This window comes from Onychomys torridus, chromosome 2, assembly GCF_903995425.1.
Source record: "Onychomys torridus chromosome 2, mOncTor1.1, whole genome shotgun sequence".
NCBI lineage: Eukaryota > Metazoa > Chordata > Mammalia > Rodentia > Cricetidae > Onychomys > Onychomys torridus.
The window spans coordinates 3,913,255-3,928,800 of NC_050444.1; the positions used below are offsets into that span (position 1 = coordinate 3,913,255).

Below are 15,546 nucleotides of genomic sequence, written 5' to 3' on the forward strand. Positions count from 1 at the left end.
GACCTTGCCTTCAAAAAATACAAAAACTTGGAAAAACAAGCAGGTCATGGAAGCATATATCTGTTTATACCTATAATGTCAGCACTTGGGAGGCAAAGGCAGGTCAATCTCCATGACTTCCAGGTCAGCATGATTAGTTACTTTGCTGATGCTGTAACTACACCATGATACAACACCATGGCCAAAAGCAACTTAGTAGAAAGAATTTAGGCAAGTTCTAGGCCAGCCAGGGCTAACTAGTAAGACTCTTAAATAAAAAATTAAAAAAAAAAAAAAAAAAAAAAAAAAAGAAAGAAACAATGCATCATAAAACAAGAAAGCCAGAATTAAATTTTATTTCACATTGATAGAAACGGAAAAATATGACATTTTCTCACATTACAACACACGAAATCAATGGAATATTTCTTACCACAAATAAAATTTTACTGATGGTATAACTGAAGTAAGTTTATGTTCTTCAAAGTAAAGCAAAATAGTAAATGATTGTTTGAAATTGTTTTAAACCTAGACATAATAAGCACATGGCTTCATTATTAACATCCTAGCTAGTCCATAGCAAATGATCTCCATATTAGTTAGCACCTGTTTATAATGATGCTTCTTAGCAAGGTCGTGGTCAGTTGGAAATAGCAGGAAAACAACAATTCATAAATGACCATAATTTTTGCAACATAATTCAATTGTGTTGTAACTATACTATATATGTATATATAATTAGATATATATAGGTTCTAATCAGTCTTTATTACCCATAAATTAATTTAAATAATTTTCACCAATATTCTGGACATGTTGATTTAAAATCAAATGATTGCTATTTTAATGTTTGTATAGGAGACTAATTCTCAAAAAACTCCTTTACCTAAGACAAAAATTTCAAATTAGTTTGCTACCAGATAAAAATAAGTTTCTGATTGCTCATCTTGAACAATATTTAGTTTCAATCATAACACATGTACAGAAAATGTAAACTTAAACTCTGCTATAAGATGTAACTGATTTAGAAATTAGACTCCACCAAGGCGGTGGTGGCGCACGCCTTTAATCCCATCACTTGGGAGGCAGAGGCAGGCAGATCTCTGAGTTCAAGGCCAGCCTGGTCTACAAATCGAGTTCCAGGAAAGGCGTAAAGCTACACAGGGAAACCGTCTGGAAAAACCAAAAAAAAAAAAAAAAAAAAAGGCTCCAATACTGGTCTTAAATATTTATTTCTGAACATGCCAAGATATTATTTACTCTTTTAAGTCTTTTACAGAAAAATAAAACCACAGAATTATTACCAGTACTAAAAATGCCAATAACTCTACAGTCTAAAGTTGGACTATGGTGCAGTTATTTGAAATACATAAGCTTAAGTGATGTTTTGTTTCTTTTTACATTACTAGATTTGGAATACTGTATGTGTGTGATTCAAAATGTCAAATTATAGTATATATATTGACAGGTTTTTTTTTTTTTATGGCAGAGAGGCAATATTGGTCTTCTATGAAAAAAATCAAGAAAGAAACTTCTTTGTTTCTTGAGAGGGGAAAAATTAAGTAGAAGGAAAAGAACAGCCTGGCCCCCCAGTAAAAGGACCATTAATTGAAGAGAACAGTATTACTTTTCTGACACTTAAAAAGCATTATCCTAGTATCAGGGATAATGTAATACCATCTAGTCCTTATGTATTACAGTCATGTATATATGATTACACATATAAAAATAGACACTGCATGGTGACTAAACAATTGAGTAAGACCACAGTCTAACTCTCAGCATTAAAAAGTCACTTACAGATTATCCTAACAGTATGTTTAGACCTGAACAAATTTTCAGTGAGCATACTAGTAATCTTCAAATGATATAATAAAATTCTGGTTGTGGTATTTTATTTTGTTGAATTAATTTGAGAAAAAGAAGCTAGCTGCTTCTTTTCATCTATTTTAATACTAGTACATTCTGGATTGTATAATACAGATATATGTATAGAAACTTAAAAGGATCACACATTTCCCATGAGGGAGACATCATTTAGTCTGTATCATTGGTATGTATTTGTAAAACATTTTAATACTGCAAACATTAGAAGTTTTATGATCAGGCATGGGAAAGGGTTTATACTCTACTACAGTGATGCTGGTGAACATCTACACAAGGCCTCTTAGTGACGTCAATCAATTGGAGGTAGGAGTTTATCAATGAACTGCTTGACATCCATCATTTCCTATTTGGAAAAAAATGATTTAATAAACAGCTACATAAGTAAAAAATTACAATTCCAAGATTGCCAGTAATAAAATCCATATAGGTGAGATATTTCACTACTATAGTAAAAGTGCATGTAAGAAAAATGAGGCTCCCAATAGAAATTTTGTTAACATCTCTTAGGATTATTGCTATACACTGAAATAAATGCTCTCATACTATCTAGTTCCATGAAGTCTGTATTTTCTGACACACAAATAAAACACTGGGGAGTCAGGAAGTTCAGAATGACAATAACCTATACAGAGAAGTTTAATAATGTCTACTGACTAACAACTGAGCATCAGTGAATTTCCTCATTAGAATGAAATGATACATAGCTAATCTCTTTTTGTGTGTGCCTTTCATAAAGAATGGCATACAGCTACCCATTTGAAAGAATGTATGTATGTCAGTCCTTGGGAAAAAAGAAGGTAAATTTCTCCTGGAAGCCTCCTAGGTCTGAACCCATCTCCTCCTTTCCTCAAGCTCCTGGTCCTCACTGGTTAACAATCTAGCTTTGCAGTGAACTTCCAACCTTGCATCACTGAGAAGAGCTATGGCATGAGAGAAATCTATTTTACAACACTTTAAAGCCCTATCTCAGTTTCCTACAATATTCCACCCCCATCCTCTCATTCATGCTGATCAGCCCAAAGTTTTCAAATGCCAGCACAAGAACTCATTTATATGTATAGTTCTCAAGATGCTCAGGGTCTTCAGCCACCCCCGAGTCTTGAGGGTTTAGTGACTCCCTACTCTTGTGGATTCAACAGCTCCTTTCAGGGTGTGGGGGATGGAAGGCTCTCTAGAATTCTAGGCACATTGGTCTTTCTGTGTACATCACATTACTACCCACTTCCTTTGTGCCTAAAGCAAATGATTTAACCTTGCTTAATGGTTGTACAACAGTGTTAGCTTGGACTACACCCCAGCGATTGGGCTAATCAAATTTTATTCTAGGCCATTACAAGCATCCCAAACCCATCCAGGTCTTTCTCTTTTAAGTAACTGTATCTCCTACTTCACCAAGAGGACAAAGAGCATGTAATACAAGTTCCCCAAAACCCTGATCCCTCTCGACTTCTTCTATTAATACTCACCCAATCTTGTTCTCCTCTTTTGAGGTAGCATAATCCAGCTACGGTCCCAGATGATCATATGATTTAAGTTATCCTCTCATCAAATATCTTTATCACCTTCTACTCATAGTCTTTCTCCCATTTCATTAAAGAAGGCTCTTATTTATTGTAACTTAAATATTACTGAATAAAAATGTATATTTATAAATTGGCCTTTGGATTATTACAAATATATATATATATATATATATATATATATATATATTATATGCTCATTTGTAAAAGGTAACAGATTTTTAAAATTTAATTGAGTAAGCTATCATTGAAAATTGTGTTAAATTGATTCAGTTATGAATTCATTGTAAATCACCAACATCCAAGTGTTATTTGTCTCAAAAATATAACATGGGAGATATTAAAGTCGTGGCTATAATCACTGCTTCCAGACACCTACCTGCTGACATGAGCCGTGCATCATGCCTTCATAGATTTTGAAGGTTACATTGGATGGATTTATCAGTGTTTTTAGTTTTTCAACAGTAAGAGAACCAAACATTAGGGGAACTAAAGGATCACAATCTCCATGGCACTGGAGAACAGAAATATCTCTATTAGTGCTATTGATAGGACCCTGTAAAACAAATATAAAAGGAATGTTATTCATCAAATATATGAAGCACCATGCCAGACTCCTAAAAACTATATATATATGCATATGCTATTACTCATAATTCAGTCACATATTTTGGTCAAGTAAATCATCTAACCTTATGCTCTCCCAACATCTTTAATTTAAACTTCTATGGGGATACATGATTATTTTGCCATGTATTGTAATACATGTTTCCAATGAATCAGTTTCTTTAAGCCAATTACATTTTAATTCATCTTTCATTTTCAGTATGTTGACATGAGAGGTAATCAATAACTATTAGGGCACATTAGGTAAGTTATGTTCTTCTCAACTTTACGACCAAATTAAATAAGAGAGTTAGCAATCTATTATGTATAGTACACTGAAAAGTTATTACATGACAAAAAAACTGAACTCTTATCTAGAATAGAATGTGAATTTGGAGTGTGGCAAATTGGTATACCTGCAACCCCAGCACTGGGGAGGCTGGGGTAAGAGGATCACAGATTTAAGGTCAGCCTCATCAGTGTACTAGCTTAAGAGAAAACATAATAGCAACTTGAACACAGAAGTAAGACTTGACTAGCATGTTCAAGGTCTGAGATTAATCTCCAGCACCAAAAACAAGAAGTAAAATAAAGAATCTCCACATCTCTGATAGCATATTACACCACTGTTAAAATAAATTACAATTTTATAGTAAAATTCTGCAAAGGACTAAACATTTAAAATTTGAGTTAAAGTGTGTGTGTGAATATGTATCTTAAAATGTACCAAATAATTAAATGTAGGACAGGACTGTAAGTTCTTCTTCTATCTATATAAAACATAAGAAGGATATACAGATCAAGTGTAGTAATACACCACAAAGGTTCAAATAAATACTTTTAAAATAAGGTAACTGATGTAAAACATTAATTTTGGGTAGTAGAGATGTTTCAGTGTACATTCACCAACTGATGTAATGGTACCACTGTAGTGTGGAATGTCTAGCGTAGGGGAGGCTGTGTGTGGAGTGGAAAGGAGGAATAAGAGAACTCTTTATTTCCACTCAAATTTTCTATAAACCTAGATCTTCTAAAAAAGATAAAAAGTTCATTAATTAGAAGAAAAGATGACTTGCTCCTAAATACTTTCTGCTATGTCCTAGCTCTGTAATCTTGTTTCTCGAACCACGCAAGCAAGCTACCTGTGGAAACGAAGCCCGAAGTGGAAGCCAGCAACTGAGCGCAGTGACGCCGGCCAGTTTCTGCTGCGTGGTAAGAGCAGTGTATAAAGATAAAGCGCCTCCCTGGAACAGAAGCAGGGAGTTAACTGGAGCACAGTTCTGCCAAAAGCGTGTGAGAGAATTCTGATTAGTAATGTCCATAAGAAAATATACTGTGTTAAATCAAACCAGGTAAGCTGGACGTGGTGGTGCACTTGGGAGACAAGAGGCAAGTGGATCTCTGGAGTTTGAGGCCAGCATGGTTTCCAATTTCAGGATAGCCAAGGGTACACAGAGAAACCTTGTCTTGAAAAACCAAAGGGGAAAAAAAATCAAGTCAGGTAAAGAATGAAACTATATACTCATAGAGGATGGATCTCTACCTCCAAGAAAATACACCAATATAAGATCTCCACTTAGAGCATAGCATGGCTTAAGAGCAGTCTGAATTTATAGTTCTCTCATTTTCCTATCTGAAAAGTCTTAGATATAAACTCCAAATGAGATTTAGGTGATTTTTCCAAAACAGAAATCTAAGACAATACAGATGGAATAGCAGATACCTTTAGAGATTTGCCCACCTAGCTCACAACACACCAGGTGTTGTGAGCCATCTAGATGCCACACCCTGACCAGGCCTGGAGCACATCGGGGCATGAGAGACTTTCTTTCCTCTTTTTTTTTTTTTTTTTTTTTTTGGTTTTTCAAGACAGGATTTCTCTGTGAAGTTTTGGAGCCTGTCCTGGAACTCGCTCTGTAGACCAGGCTGGCCTCAAACTCACAGAGATCTGCCTGCCTCTGTCTCCCCAGTGCTGGGATTAAAGGCGTGCGCCATGACTGTCCAGCCTGAGAGACTTTCTGTTCCCAAGCAGTGATGTTCTTTCTCTCAGGACTGTGGGATTGGAATTCAGTTACTTACAAGGCCATCTCTATATGGTTAGAAACGCAACATGTAAACCCCAGAGCTGTAAAAGCTAACACGGCTAACGGTTGGTGGAAAGGCAAATAAACAGGTAAGTAGGGGAAGAAATGATGACGAGAGAGTCCTGATGGCTTGCCAAGTATTAACTCTTTTCTAGGCGGTAGTTTTATTTTCAGTTTCCTTGATACAATGATGCTACACACTTATAAGTGACTTCTTGCCTAAAAGTATCTGGAATGGGTTTCCTTAGGTGTATGGAGTGTTAGTGTGGAGGTCAGAGGTTGAAGTCAGGTATCTTCCACAATTGTTTTCCACCTTCTTTTTGAGACATGGACTCTGGTTTCTGAATAAACCTGGACTTACTCAAGGCTGGGGGGCCAGGTAGCTCAGGCAATCTGTCTGTTGCCATTTCCCTAGCAGCAGGGCTATGGATGTCTGCCATGACAATCAGCTTTTTACACAGGGTCCAGGGATCCAAACTCAGCACCTTATGGCTTTGTGGTAAGCACTATACTGCCTGAGCCCAGCCCTAGGAATTAGTTTCTATAGGTTGCAATCAGTATCAAATAACAACAACTATGAGCACATTATACTTTTTTTGGCCTTTATGCTTGTGTGGGTATGCATGTTTTGTATTATCTAGACAAAGGCCATATATCAACAACACCTTTTTATTTAAAGTTATTTTGTTCTTGTGTTTTTCCAAATAGTTTTTCTGTGTACCTCTGGCTGTCCTGGAACTTGTTCTGTAGACTAGGCTGGCCATGAACTCAGAGATCATGCCTCCCGAGTGCTGAGATTAAAGGCATGCATTGCTGTTTTGTCTGTATGTCTGTGTGAGGGTATCGGATCCTCTAGAGCTAGAGTTGCAGATAGTTGAGAACTGTCATTGAACCTGGGTCCTCTGGAAGAGAAAGTGCTCTTAACCACTGTGCAGGTCCCATCAATATTACCTTTTTAATGTATTGTATTAACCACATTAACATACATACAACATTCCATTGAGTGTATTGTCTCAACTGATTCCAGAATTCTGACATTTGTCATAGTTATTGACTGAGGAGATTAGAAGCTAGAGCATTCTGGGAACAGGTTACTTAGAAACTGGTGAGTAAAAATGTAAGTTCAAAGTAAGGATATAACTTCATGATAAAGAGCTTCTTGTTCAGCTTGTGCTAGGACCTAGGGCAATCACTAGCACTACAAAACAAACCAAGAAGGATGTAAGGTCAACACAAAGATCAGGCTGAAGAAAGTAACACAAGTAATACAGTACTTACATCTTAGAAACCTAGGCACTTACACCTGTCCCCTTACAGTCCTATTTCACTAAAAGAAGCCTAACTAGCACATTGCAGTTACTTTAAGACAGTATATTCTACCCGGCCGGTGGTGGCACTTGCCTTTGATTCCAGCATTCAGAAGGCAGAGGCAGATGGATCTCTGTGAGTTCGAGGCCAGCCTGTTCTACAGAGCAAGTTCCAGGACAGCCCTGGCTATATAGAGAAACCCTGACTCGGGGGGGAAAAAAAAAAAAACCTTGAAATAAGGGATTAAGTAAATTTACACCTCTCCCTCTCTTTCTCTCTCTCTCTCCTCTCTCCTCTCTCTCTCTCTCTCTCTCTCTCTCTGTGTGTGTGTGTGTGTGTGTGTGTGTGTGTGTATGTGTGGTTTCTCAAGACAGGGTTTGTCTGCCTTTCAACTGTCCTGAAACTCACTTTGTAGACTAGGTAGGACTCAAACTCACAGAGATCCACCTGCCTCCACCTCCTTGAGTGCTAGGATTAAAGGTGTGCATCACCACACCAGGCCATTCGAAGGCAATCTAAAAGAAAAATGTGACTGTGGTAAGAAACTAGAAAATAAATAAGTAATGAAAATGTATGAGGCAGAAATTTTGTCCAGTCCAATTCAACTTTAACTCAGCACCTATATCATCTAAGATTCTGTAACAGGTCCAAATAAGAGACTCTTTCAAAGAAACACAATTGAAGGTACAAACTTGTAGATCAATATGCTGATGGTATGGACACACCAATCAAACTTACCTGAGAAAATCCTCCCAAAATAATTCTGTTAGAGGGAATGCCATTCTTTACCTCTTGATCTATCAAAGCTTTTACTAAAAATAAGAAAAATATAAATATTTTCAAAGTTAAGTCCACTGAGATAACTAAAAATCTGATAAAAATAACAGAAGCAGAGTCTATTAAAGACAGAAGTGAATGAAACCTTGAAGCATTCTACTTTAAAACATGAAGTGACATGTAGTTTCATGATGTAACTTCTCAGGCTCTCCAGGGGTAGCTGAGCTTAACACTTTTATAATTTCCTGTTATATATTTTCTCCTCACAGAGAGCTGTATGTCCTTTTATTTATGGTTAGTTAGTTCTAGTGTTCATTATATACTTCTGTCCAATAAACTAAACAGAAATTAGGTAAAACTTGTCATTTTAAAACAGAATACATTTAAAGATTATGTAATTTGTGGCTTACAGTGTCTAACACCATTAGTCATATTTTTAAAAGCTGCTGCATTATTTTTTCCTATAATTCAAATGATTAGGATTCTGTTTAAATAGAAACAGTAAATGATGGGGGAGGCATTTGAAATTCTGTGTGTACCTGTGTGTGTCTGGTGCCCAGAGTCCAGAAGAGGGTGTCAGAATTCCTGGAACTGCAGTTATAGACAGCTATGTCCAAATCTGAAGTTATTTTTAGTTTATAAAAAAATTTTAGCTGGGTGTAGTGGCTCAAGCCTTTAATGCAGAGGCAGGTAGATCTCTGTGAGTTTGAGGGCAGCCTGGTCTACAGAGTGAGGAAAGCCAGGACAGCCCTGTCTCAAAACAAACAAAAATTAATTTTCTTTTTTTTAAATTAGTTCTTAAAGTTTGTATGAAAAAGAAAAGGTAGTCCAACTAGTATGAACAGTATGAGACAGTGGGTATTACAGCAGGCAACGAAAGAACTATGAGACACAGGAGCTGAGGGCAGAGACAGCCCCACCGTCAGAGGGCCACCCCTGTGGGTTTGAGGCACATTAACTCCACCCAGCCCAGGGGCCTGAGAATATTTAGCTTCACTTTCTAGATTTCACCAACTGATGATGTAATCTATGTGGTACAAAACAAAAATGTTTAACAAACCGCACTGAAAACAGCCACGTGTAGAGCAGTGGGCTCCAAATTCAGTCACATTCTACCTAAGAGCGTAGGCACAATGCCCTTCCCAGAGGCAGCACTGACTTTATCCAATAGCATATCCATCCTTGTCTTCCCGAACTCTCTAGCCTTCATTCCCTTCAATATTCATTTGACGGGAAAGAAATAACCAAAAACTCTGTTGTTTTAAGAGACTCGTTTACTCAGGGGCTTAGTAACCAGGGCAGCTCTTCCATCCTCCACACGTTCTAACACACTTATACCAAAATAAATATTTTTCTTATTTAATCTTAAGACAAAACCTTGACTCTAGGATTCTGGCATTAATGTACATTCTGATAATCTAAAAAGTCACTGATCAGGGTTTCACATCCCCAGATAGAGAAAATACAGTCAAAACACATTAACTATCTCAAAGATTTCAAGTTGTTTTTAAAAAGAATAAAATGATATCTCTGGGTTTTAGTTTTTCATCTATTTTGGAAAACTTCAAATAAATATAAAAGTAGAAAGAGCAGCTCATGTACATGGCTCTAAGATTCTGCTGTTATCAGTTCTCAGCTGGACTGGTTTCTTCTAATGTGGCCCACAGACTTTTCTAAGTCATTGCCAGTCACTGCATTATATGAAAACCAAAGACAGTCTGACTCCAACACATATGTAAAAGAAAAGGCTCTTTTCTGTGCAGTTCTTAAAAATTACTTATCTCAGTAAGTTAATCTGTTTTCTATCACAAAACAGTACTTATAAAGGAGAATGGAATACCAACTTTACAGAACTGTTAAAAGAGACAATTTATAAGCAATGACTAGCTGGGAAGAAGCTAAGTGATAAGTCATGGAATCTATTATTACTTCACTAACATTAGCCATCTGTGTGACTTTTACTGTTAGTTACCTTTACGTCACTGTCTTTACTTCAAGTCTCTTTTAATACCTATATACAACTATCCAACAGAGTACTATTTCCTCCACTGCCTATCTGTTTTTGTTTTGAGACAGCGTTTGCTGTGCAATCCAGGCTGGCTATATCTCACAGCAATCCTCTTGCCTCAGATTCCCAAGAGTTGCGATTATATATGGGCACCACAACACTCAGCTTTGCTTATATCAATCAAGACAAAATCCCTATCCGACAGAGCTCAAATTTGATAAATGACACCACTGACTACAGATAAGAGAGGGTAATGAGAATGGAGACAGTGTGCTTGTCTGGTATTTGTGAGGCCCTTGGTTAGTCCCCAGTATGACAAAGGGAGGAAGGGAGGAGAAAAGAAAGGGAGGGAGGAACAAGAAGGCAGGAAGTAAGGGAAAGGGACAAAAGGATTGGCTCTTAAAAACACATAACTATAGCACATTTAATCAAATTTAACTGTTCAACCTACTAAAAACAATATTTAATAAAAATTTAACTACTGAATCTACTAGAAACATTTATTGATGTGTTTGCCTTTACTCTTTTGGTACTCACCATTTTCTGCTGCCTGTTTAATTCCAGATTCATCCTCCTGAGAATCTGGTGAAAGTCCAATAATATCAAACCTAGAAAATAAGACCACGAGAAAAGAACTGTTAGATTCTAAAAGCACCATATCTGGCAAATAAGTTTACTAACTTCAAGTTAGTCTGTAGAGAAATGGACACTTACTCACTCTTCTTTCTGGCTGTGAAGGGCATGAGAGGCATCTTGACAGGGCTACAAGGGAAATGACCTAAACATCCAACCAGCCAGCCAGGAAGGCAAGGAGTTAGCAGATCAAAGATGCTGTGGTGTAATCGGTGTGCATGTGTCATGACTCAAATGTTGGATTAATGATCCCAACAAACACCAAGCAGCAGGATAGATTTCTCTTATTATTCACTCTTGTTTTTCTACCTTTTATATAGCTTGTTAACTCACAGTTATTAAGCATGAATACTGGAATAAAGGTTAAGTTTAAACTCTTAACAGTAATGGAGAAGGTGCCTGAACTGGCCTTCCCCTGTAATCAGATTAGTGACTACCTTAATTGTTATCATAGAGCCTTCATCCAGTGACTGATGGAAGCAGATCCATGGCTAGGCACTGGGCTGAGCACATTGGGTTCAGCTGATGAAAGGAAGGAAGGACTGTATGGGGGGAGGGACAAGATCATGGTGGGGAAACCCACAGAAACAGATGACCTGAGCTAGTGAGAGCTCATGGACTTTGGACGGACAGCTGGGAAACCTGCAGGACACCAAACTAGGCCCTCTGAATGTGGGTGACAGTTGTATGGCTTGGTCTGTCTGTGGGGCCCCTGGCAGTGGGACCAAGATTTAATCCTGGTTCATGAGCTGGCTTTTGGGAGCCCATTCCCTATGGAGGGAAACATTGCTCAGCCTTGATGCCAGGGGGTGGGTGGGTGGGTGGGGCTTGGGCATGCCTCAACTTGATGTACCAGGCTTTGTTGACTCACCATGAAAGGCCTTACAATCTCTGAGGAGTGGATGGGGGTTGGGGTAGGGGGAAGATGGGGAAGGAGCAGGAGGAAGGGAGAGGGGGAACTGTGGTTGGTATGTAACATGAAAAAAATTTTTAAATTAAAAGAAAAAAAAGAAAAAAGAAAAACCGGTTAAGCTTAAATGTTCTCTTTCAATTTAAGAATATCTAATAAAAAACAAACAAACAAACAAACAAAAAATAGGGATATACACAAGAGCTCTTCTGAAAAGATTAAAAGGTTTTTTTTTTTTAGTTTGTTTTTTGAAAAAGAGTTTCTCTACGTAGCCCTGGCTGTTCTAGAATTCACACTATAGACCATACTGGCCTTGAACTCATAGAGATCCACTTGCCTCTGCCTCCCCAATGCTGGGACTAAAAGTATGTATGCCAGCACTGCTCGATGACTAAAAGGTTCTTAATGAGAAAGCAAACACTTACTTACCAGGAAGGCATAGCCATATTCATGTTTAATGTAACAGGCATAATGGGCCTATGTGGGAAAGAAACAAACCACACATCAGGATAACAGAGCCAAATATAGCAGCATGGCTTTAACATAGGGTGCCTTTCACACCTCTGACCCTTTGTCCCACATCGGTTTCCTGAAGACAGAACAGCTGTTGCAGAGGACTAAGTTGGCTCAGGACTAAACTTGGCTCATTACAAGTACTTTTTGTCTCAGTGGCCTAACTGTAACTTTTAGGGACTAAGACAACTGGAAAGACGAAAACAATATGACTTTGGTAAGAGCAATTTATTGCTAGCTACTGTACCATTAATCTCCATATGCTTGTATTACATTGTTTATTCCCTAGTTATGTACTTGCTTGATTAGACCTATAAATAAATATAAGTTCTACCTTAGTGTTCATTATGTCCAACCCAAATCTGGAATGAAAAATAGGCTGAGCAACCAAAACGTCTGGTACAAAAGGAAAGAAACACGACTATACTCTTAAGTTACCAATTCCACCCTCCTCCTGATTCATACAACAAAACCAATTCAATATTTTAGGAAAACAAACTTCCCCAGATTAGGAAACATCTTTACAGCAATTCAATTTAGGGGCAAATATGGTGGAAATTCAAATAGTCAAGAATTCTGTCTCTTGCTTGGGCTGGCCACTCTAGCTAGAGCATTCAGCTGTAGCCTACAGAGAGGTAAGTCAGACTCTCTGCTGCCAGACAAGAAAACCCTCAGACCTCACTCCCTATCCTGTCACCTCAGTTGTCTTGTCATTTCTGAGGCATAAGCCCTAACCTACTGGTGTGGACCCGATGCTTTTAGCCTCCCCCGGCTGTTCTTAGTAACCTTTCATCTAAGCTTATTGGTTTTCTGAGTTTGCTCAAAACTTGCTAGTTCCCTGACACCAGAAAACATTTTCAGAGCTAGGTACTGAGATCCTGTTTATGACAGTATATCACATTGCCTTTAATTAATAAGACATGGGCATCTTCAATAGCATGAAGATTTCTCACAAATCTAGCCGGTAACCTGTTTAATAGATAACACATAGGTATCCTTGGAACTCTGCAGGTACTTATGTATCTAAAAGAATTGTTGTGGCTTTAAGTTCATTTGACCTCTAGAAAAATATCTTAAATTTCAAACAATGGATTTTTTCCCCCTAATTTAACCAAGAGACTATTTTAGCTTTAAGGAGTGTTAGTAGTCTTTTTTTTTTTTTTTACCTAAGAGGTAAACAATTGTATTCAAATATTTTTTTGGAAAAGCAAACCTATTACAATTTGTTCTAGATTCTGAAGGAAAAAACCTAAATATTAGAAATACTCACGCATGTGGACAAATGTATTTGATGTGGGAACTTCTGATACCTGCAAAGGCTTCTGCCCATCCGTGCCTGGTAGAAAATTATTAAAACCATGCTATTAAATACTGCTTTAAATTCTAGTAAACTGATACAGAACTGATATTTACGGCTTCAGTGAGGTCAAAGGTTAGCTCCCTAGAGTGCTGTATGAGTAAGGAGATTGTGCTACTGAGCACCACTGCTGACCTGGGAGCAATGGCCATTCTCCAACATTTGGCTCCACAGAGAAGGATGCTCTCGTGAGTTCTGACTGTCAACAGATACTGCTGCTAGATGATACGATTTGATACATTAAAAAACCTTCAAAAACTCCAGGAAAGTAGCTATACACAAAACCAACACTAAAATCCATAGTCTTCCTATGTACAAATGACAAACATATTGAAAAGAAAATTAGGGAAACAGTACCTTTCACAACAATATATATTCTAAAAACTATGCATTCAAAATATAGTTATTCTAAGATACACACACATACACACACACACACACACACACACACACACACACACACACACACGTCTTATAATGAACAAATGAAAGACCTGTATAATAAAAACTTTAAGACGCTAAACAAAGAAATTGAAGAAGACAACAGAAGATGGAATAACTGCCCATACTCATGAGTTGGTAGGATTAACACTGTGAAATGGCCATCCTACTAAAAGGAATCTACAGATTAAATGAAATTCCCATCAACATTCCAACAATTCTTCACAGAAGTTGAAGATAATAATCTCAAAACTCCTAAGGAAATAAAATGACCAATGACAGCTAAAACAATCTAAGCAATAAAAACACTGATGAAGGATCCCCATCCTTGACTTCAACTTACACTACAGAGCTGTTAGTAATAACAACAGCATGGCATTGGCATAAAAACAAAACACACTGATAAATGGAAGAGAATAGAAGACTCATATAAAAGCATACACTCCTATAGCAACTTGATTCTTGATGAAGAGGCCAAAAAATACACATTGGAGAAAAAACAGTATCTCCAACAAATGGTGCTGATCACACTGGACAGCTACATACAGAAGAATGAAACCTAGCCTCATCAATCACTCTACACAAAATTCAACTCCAAGTGGATCAAGGACATTAACTGTCAGACACCAGTACTGACCTGTTCAAGGGTTCTTGGGGGGAGGAGTGAGGAATGAAGTATTAGATAGAAATATAAGCCTAGACGACGAGAAAGACAGAGATACAGGATGGCTTTGGGAAGGTCCTGGGTCAATACCCAGCAACCCCTAGTTTAATCATGATGGCCTTTTAATACATCAGCAAGGGGAGGAGCAAAAGACTCCCCCTTACCCATTCCAAGGTCGAGGTATAAAGTATCAACAAGTGTAGACCCTTCAAAACATATGGTAACCGTGCCCTTAGCCAAATCATCCCATTATGCAGCCCTGCTGGGCAAAGCAAGCTCAGACTTTCTGACCTTGAGTAAGACCTTACTAGGAAGCCTCTGTAAGCCTCCACAATTAACATAAGACACAATACCTTAAACTGATGGAAAAGAGTAAGTATGGAATACACTCAATCTCATTGGCACAGTAAAGGACTTTCTGAATAGGACACAGGCATTAAGACTAACAATAAATGGGACCTCAGGAAACAGTTTCTGTACAGCTAAGGACACAATCATTTCAGCAAAGAGGCAGACTACAGAATAGGAACAAATCTTTACCAATCATATATCTGACAGAGGATTAGTAACTAGAATATAAGAGAACTAAAACAAAACTCCAAAGTACTGGAACGTCAAGGAAATAACCTAATTTAAAGAACTAACAGATAGTTATAAAAAGATTAAATAAATACTAGTGGCTGAGAAACAAAGAAAGTACAACATCCTGAACCATCAGAAAAGACAAAATTATTTTCAGATTTCATCTTAGCCCAATTCAAAATGTCCACAATTAATAAAAACAAATGGCAGTACATGTTGGTGAGGCTGTGGGGGGAAGGGGGACAGTTATTCATTGTGAGTATGAGCGCAAACTTGT

The 15,546-nt window shown here is 37.6% G+C and overlaps 1 protein-coding gene across 1 annotated transcript in view; it reads right to left on the bottom strand.

Annotated features, from left to right (window-relative positions):
• Positions 1-1,507: 1,507 nt before the first annotated feature.
• The window catches only part of LOC118577601 (acyl-protein thioesterase 1), a 34,760-nt gene continuing 20,721 nt past the window's right edge, over positions 1,508-15,546 (bottom strand). Inside the window, exons 3-9 of the mRNA XM_036178001.1 lie at positions 13,496-13,561; positions 12,142-12,189; positions 10,707-10,777; positions 8,123-8,196; positions 5,135-5,236; positions 3,766-3,942; positions 1,508-2,209 (exon numbers count right to left, since the gene is read on the bottom strand). Of these exons, the coding sequence (XP_036033894.1) occupies positions 2,156-2,209; positions 3,766-3,942; positions 5,135-5,236; positions 8,123-8,196; positions 10,707-10,777; positions 12,142-12,189; positions 13,496-13,561 (592 nt within the window). The 3' untranslated portion in view covers positions 1,508-2,155. The remainder of the gene's footprint in view (positions 2,210-3,765; positions 3,943-5,134; positions 5,237-8,122; positions 8,197-10,706; positions 10,778-12,141; positions 12,190-13,495; positions 13,562-15,546) is intronic.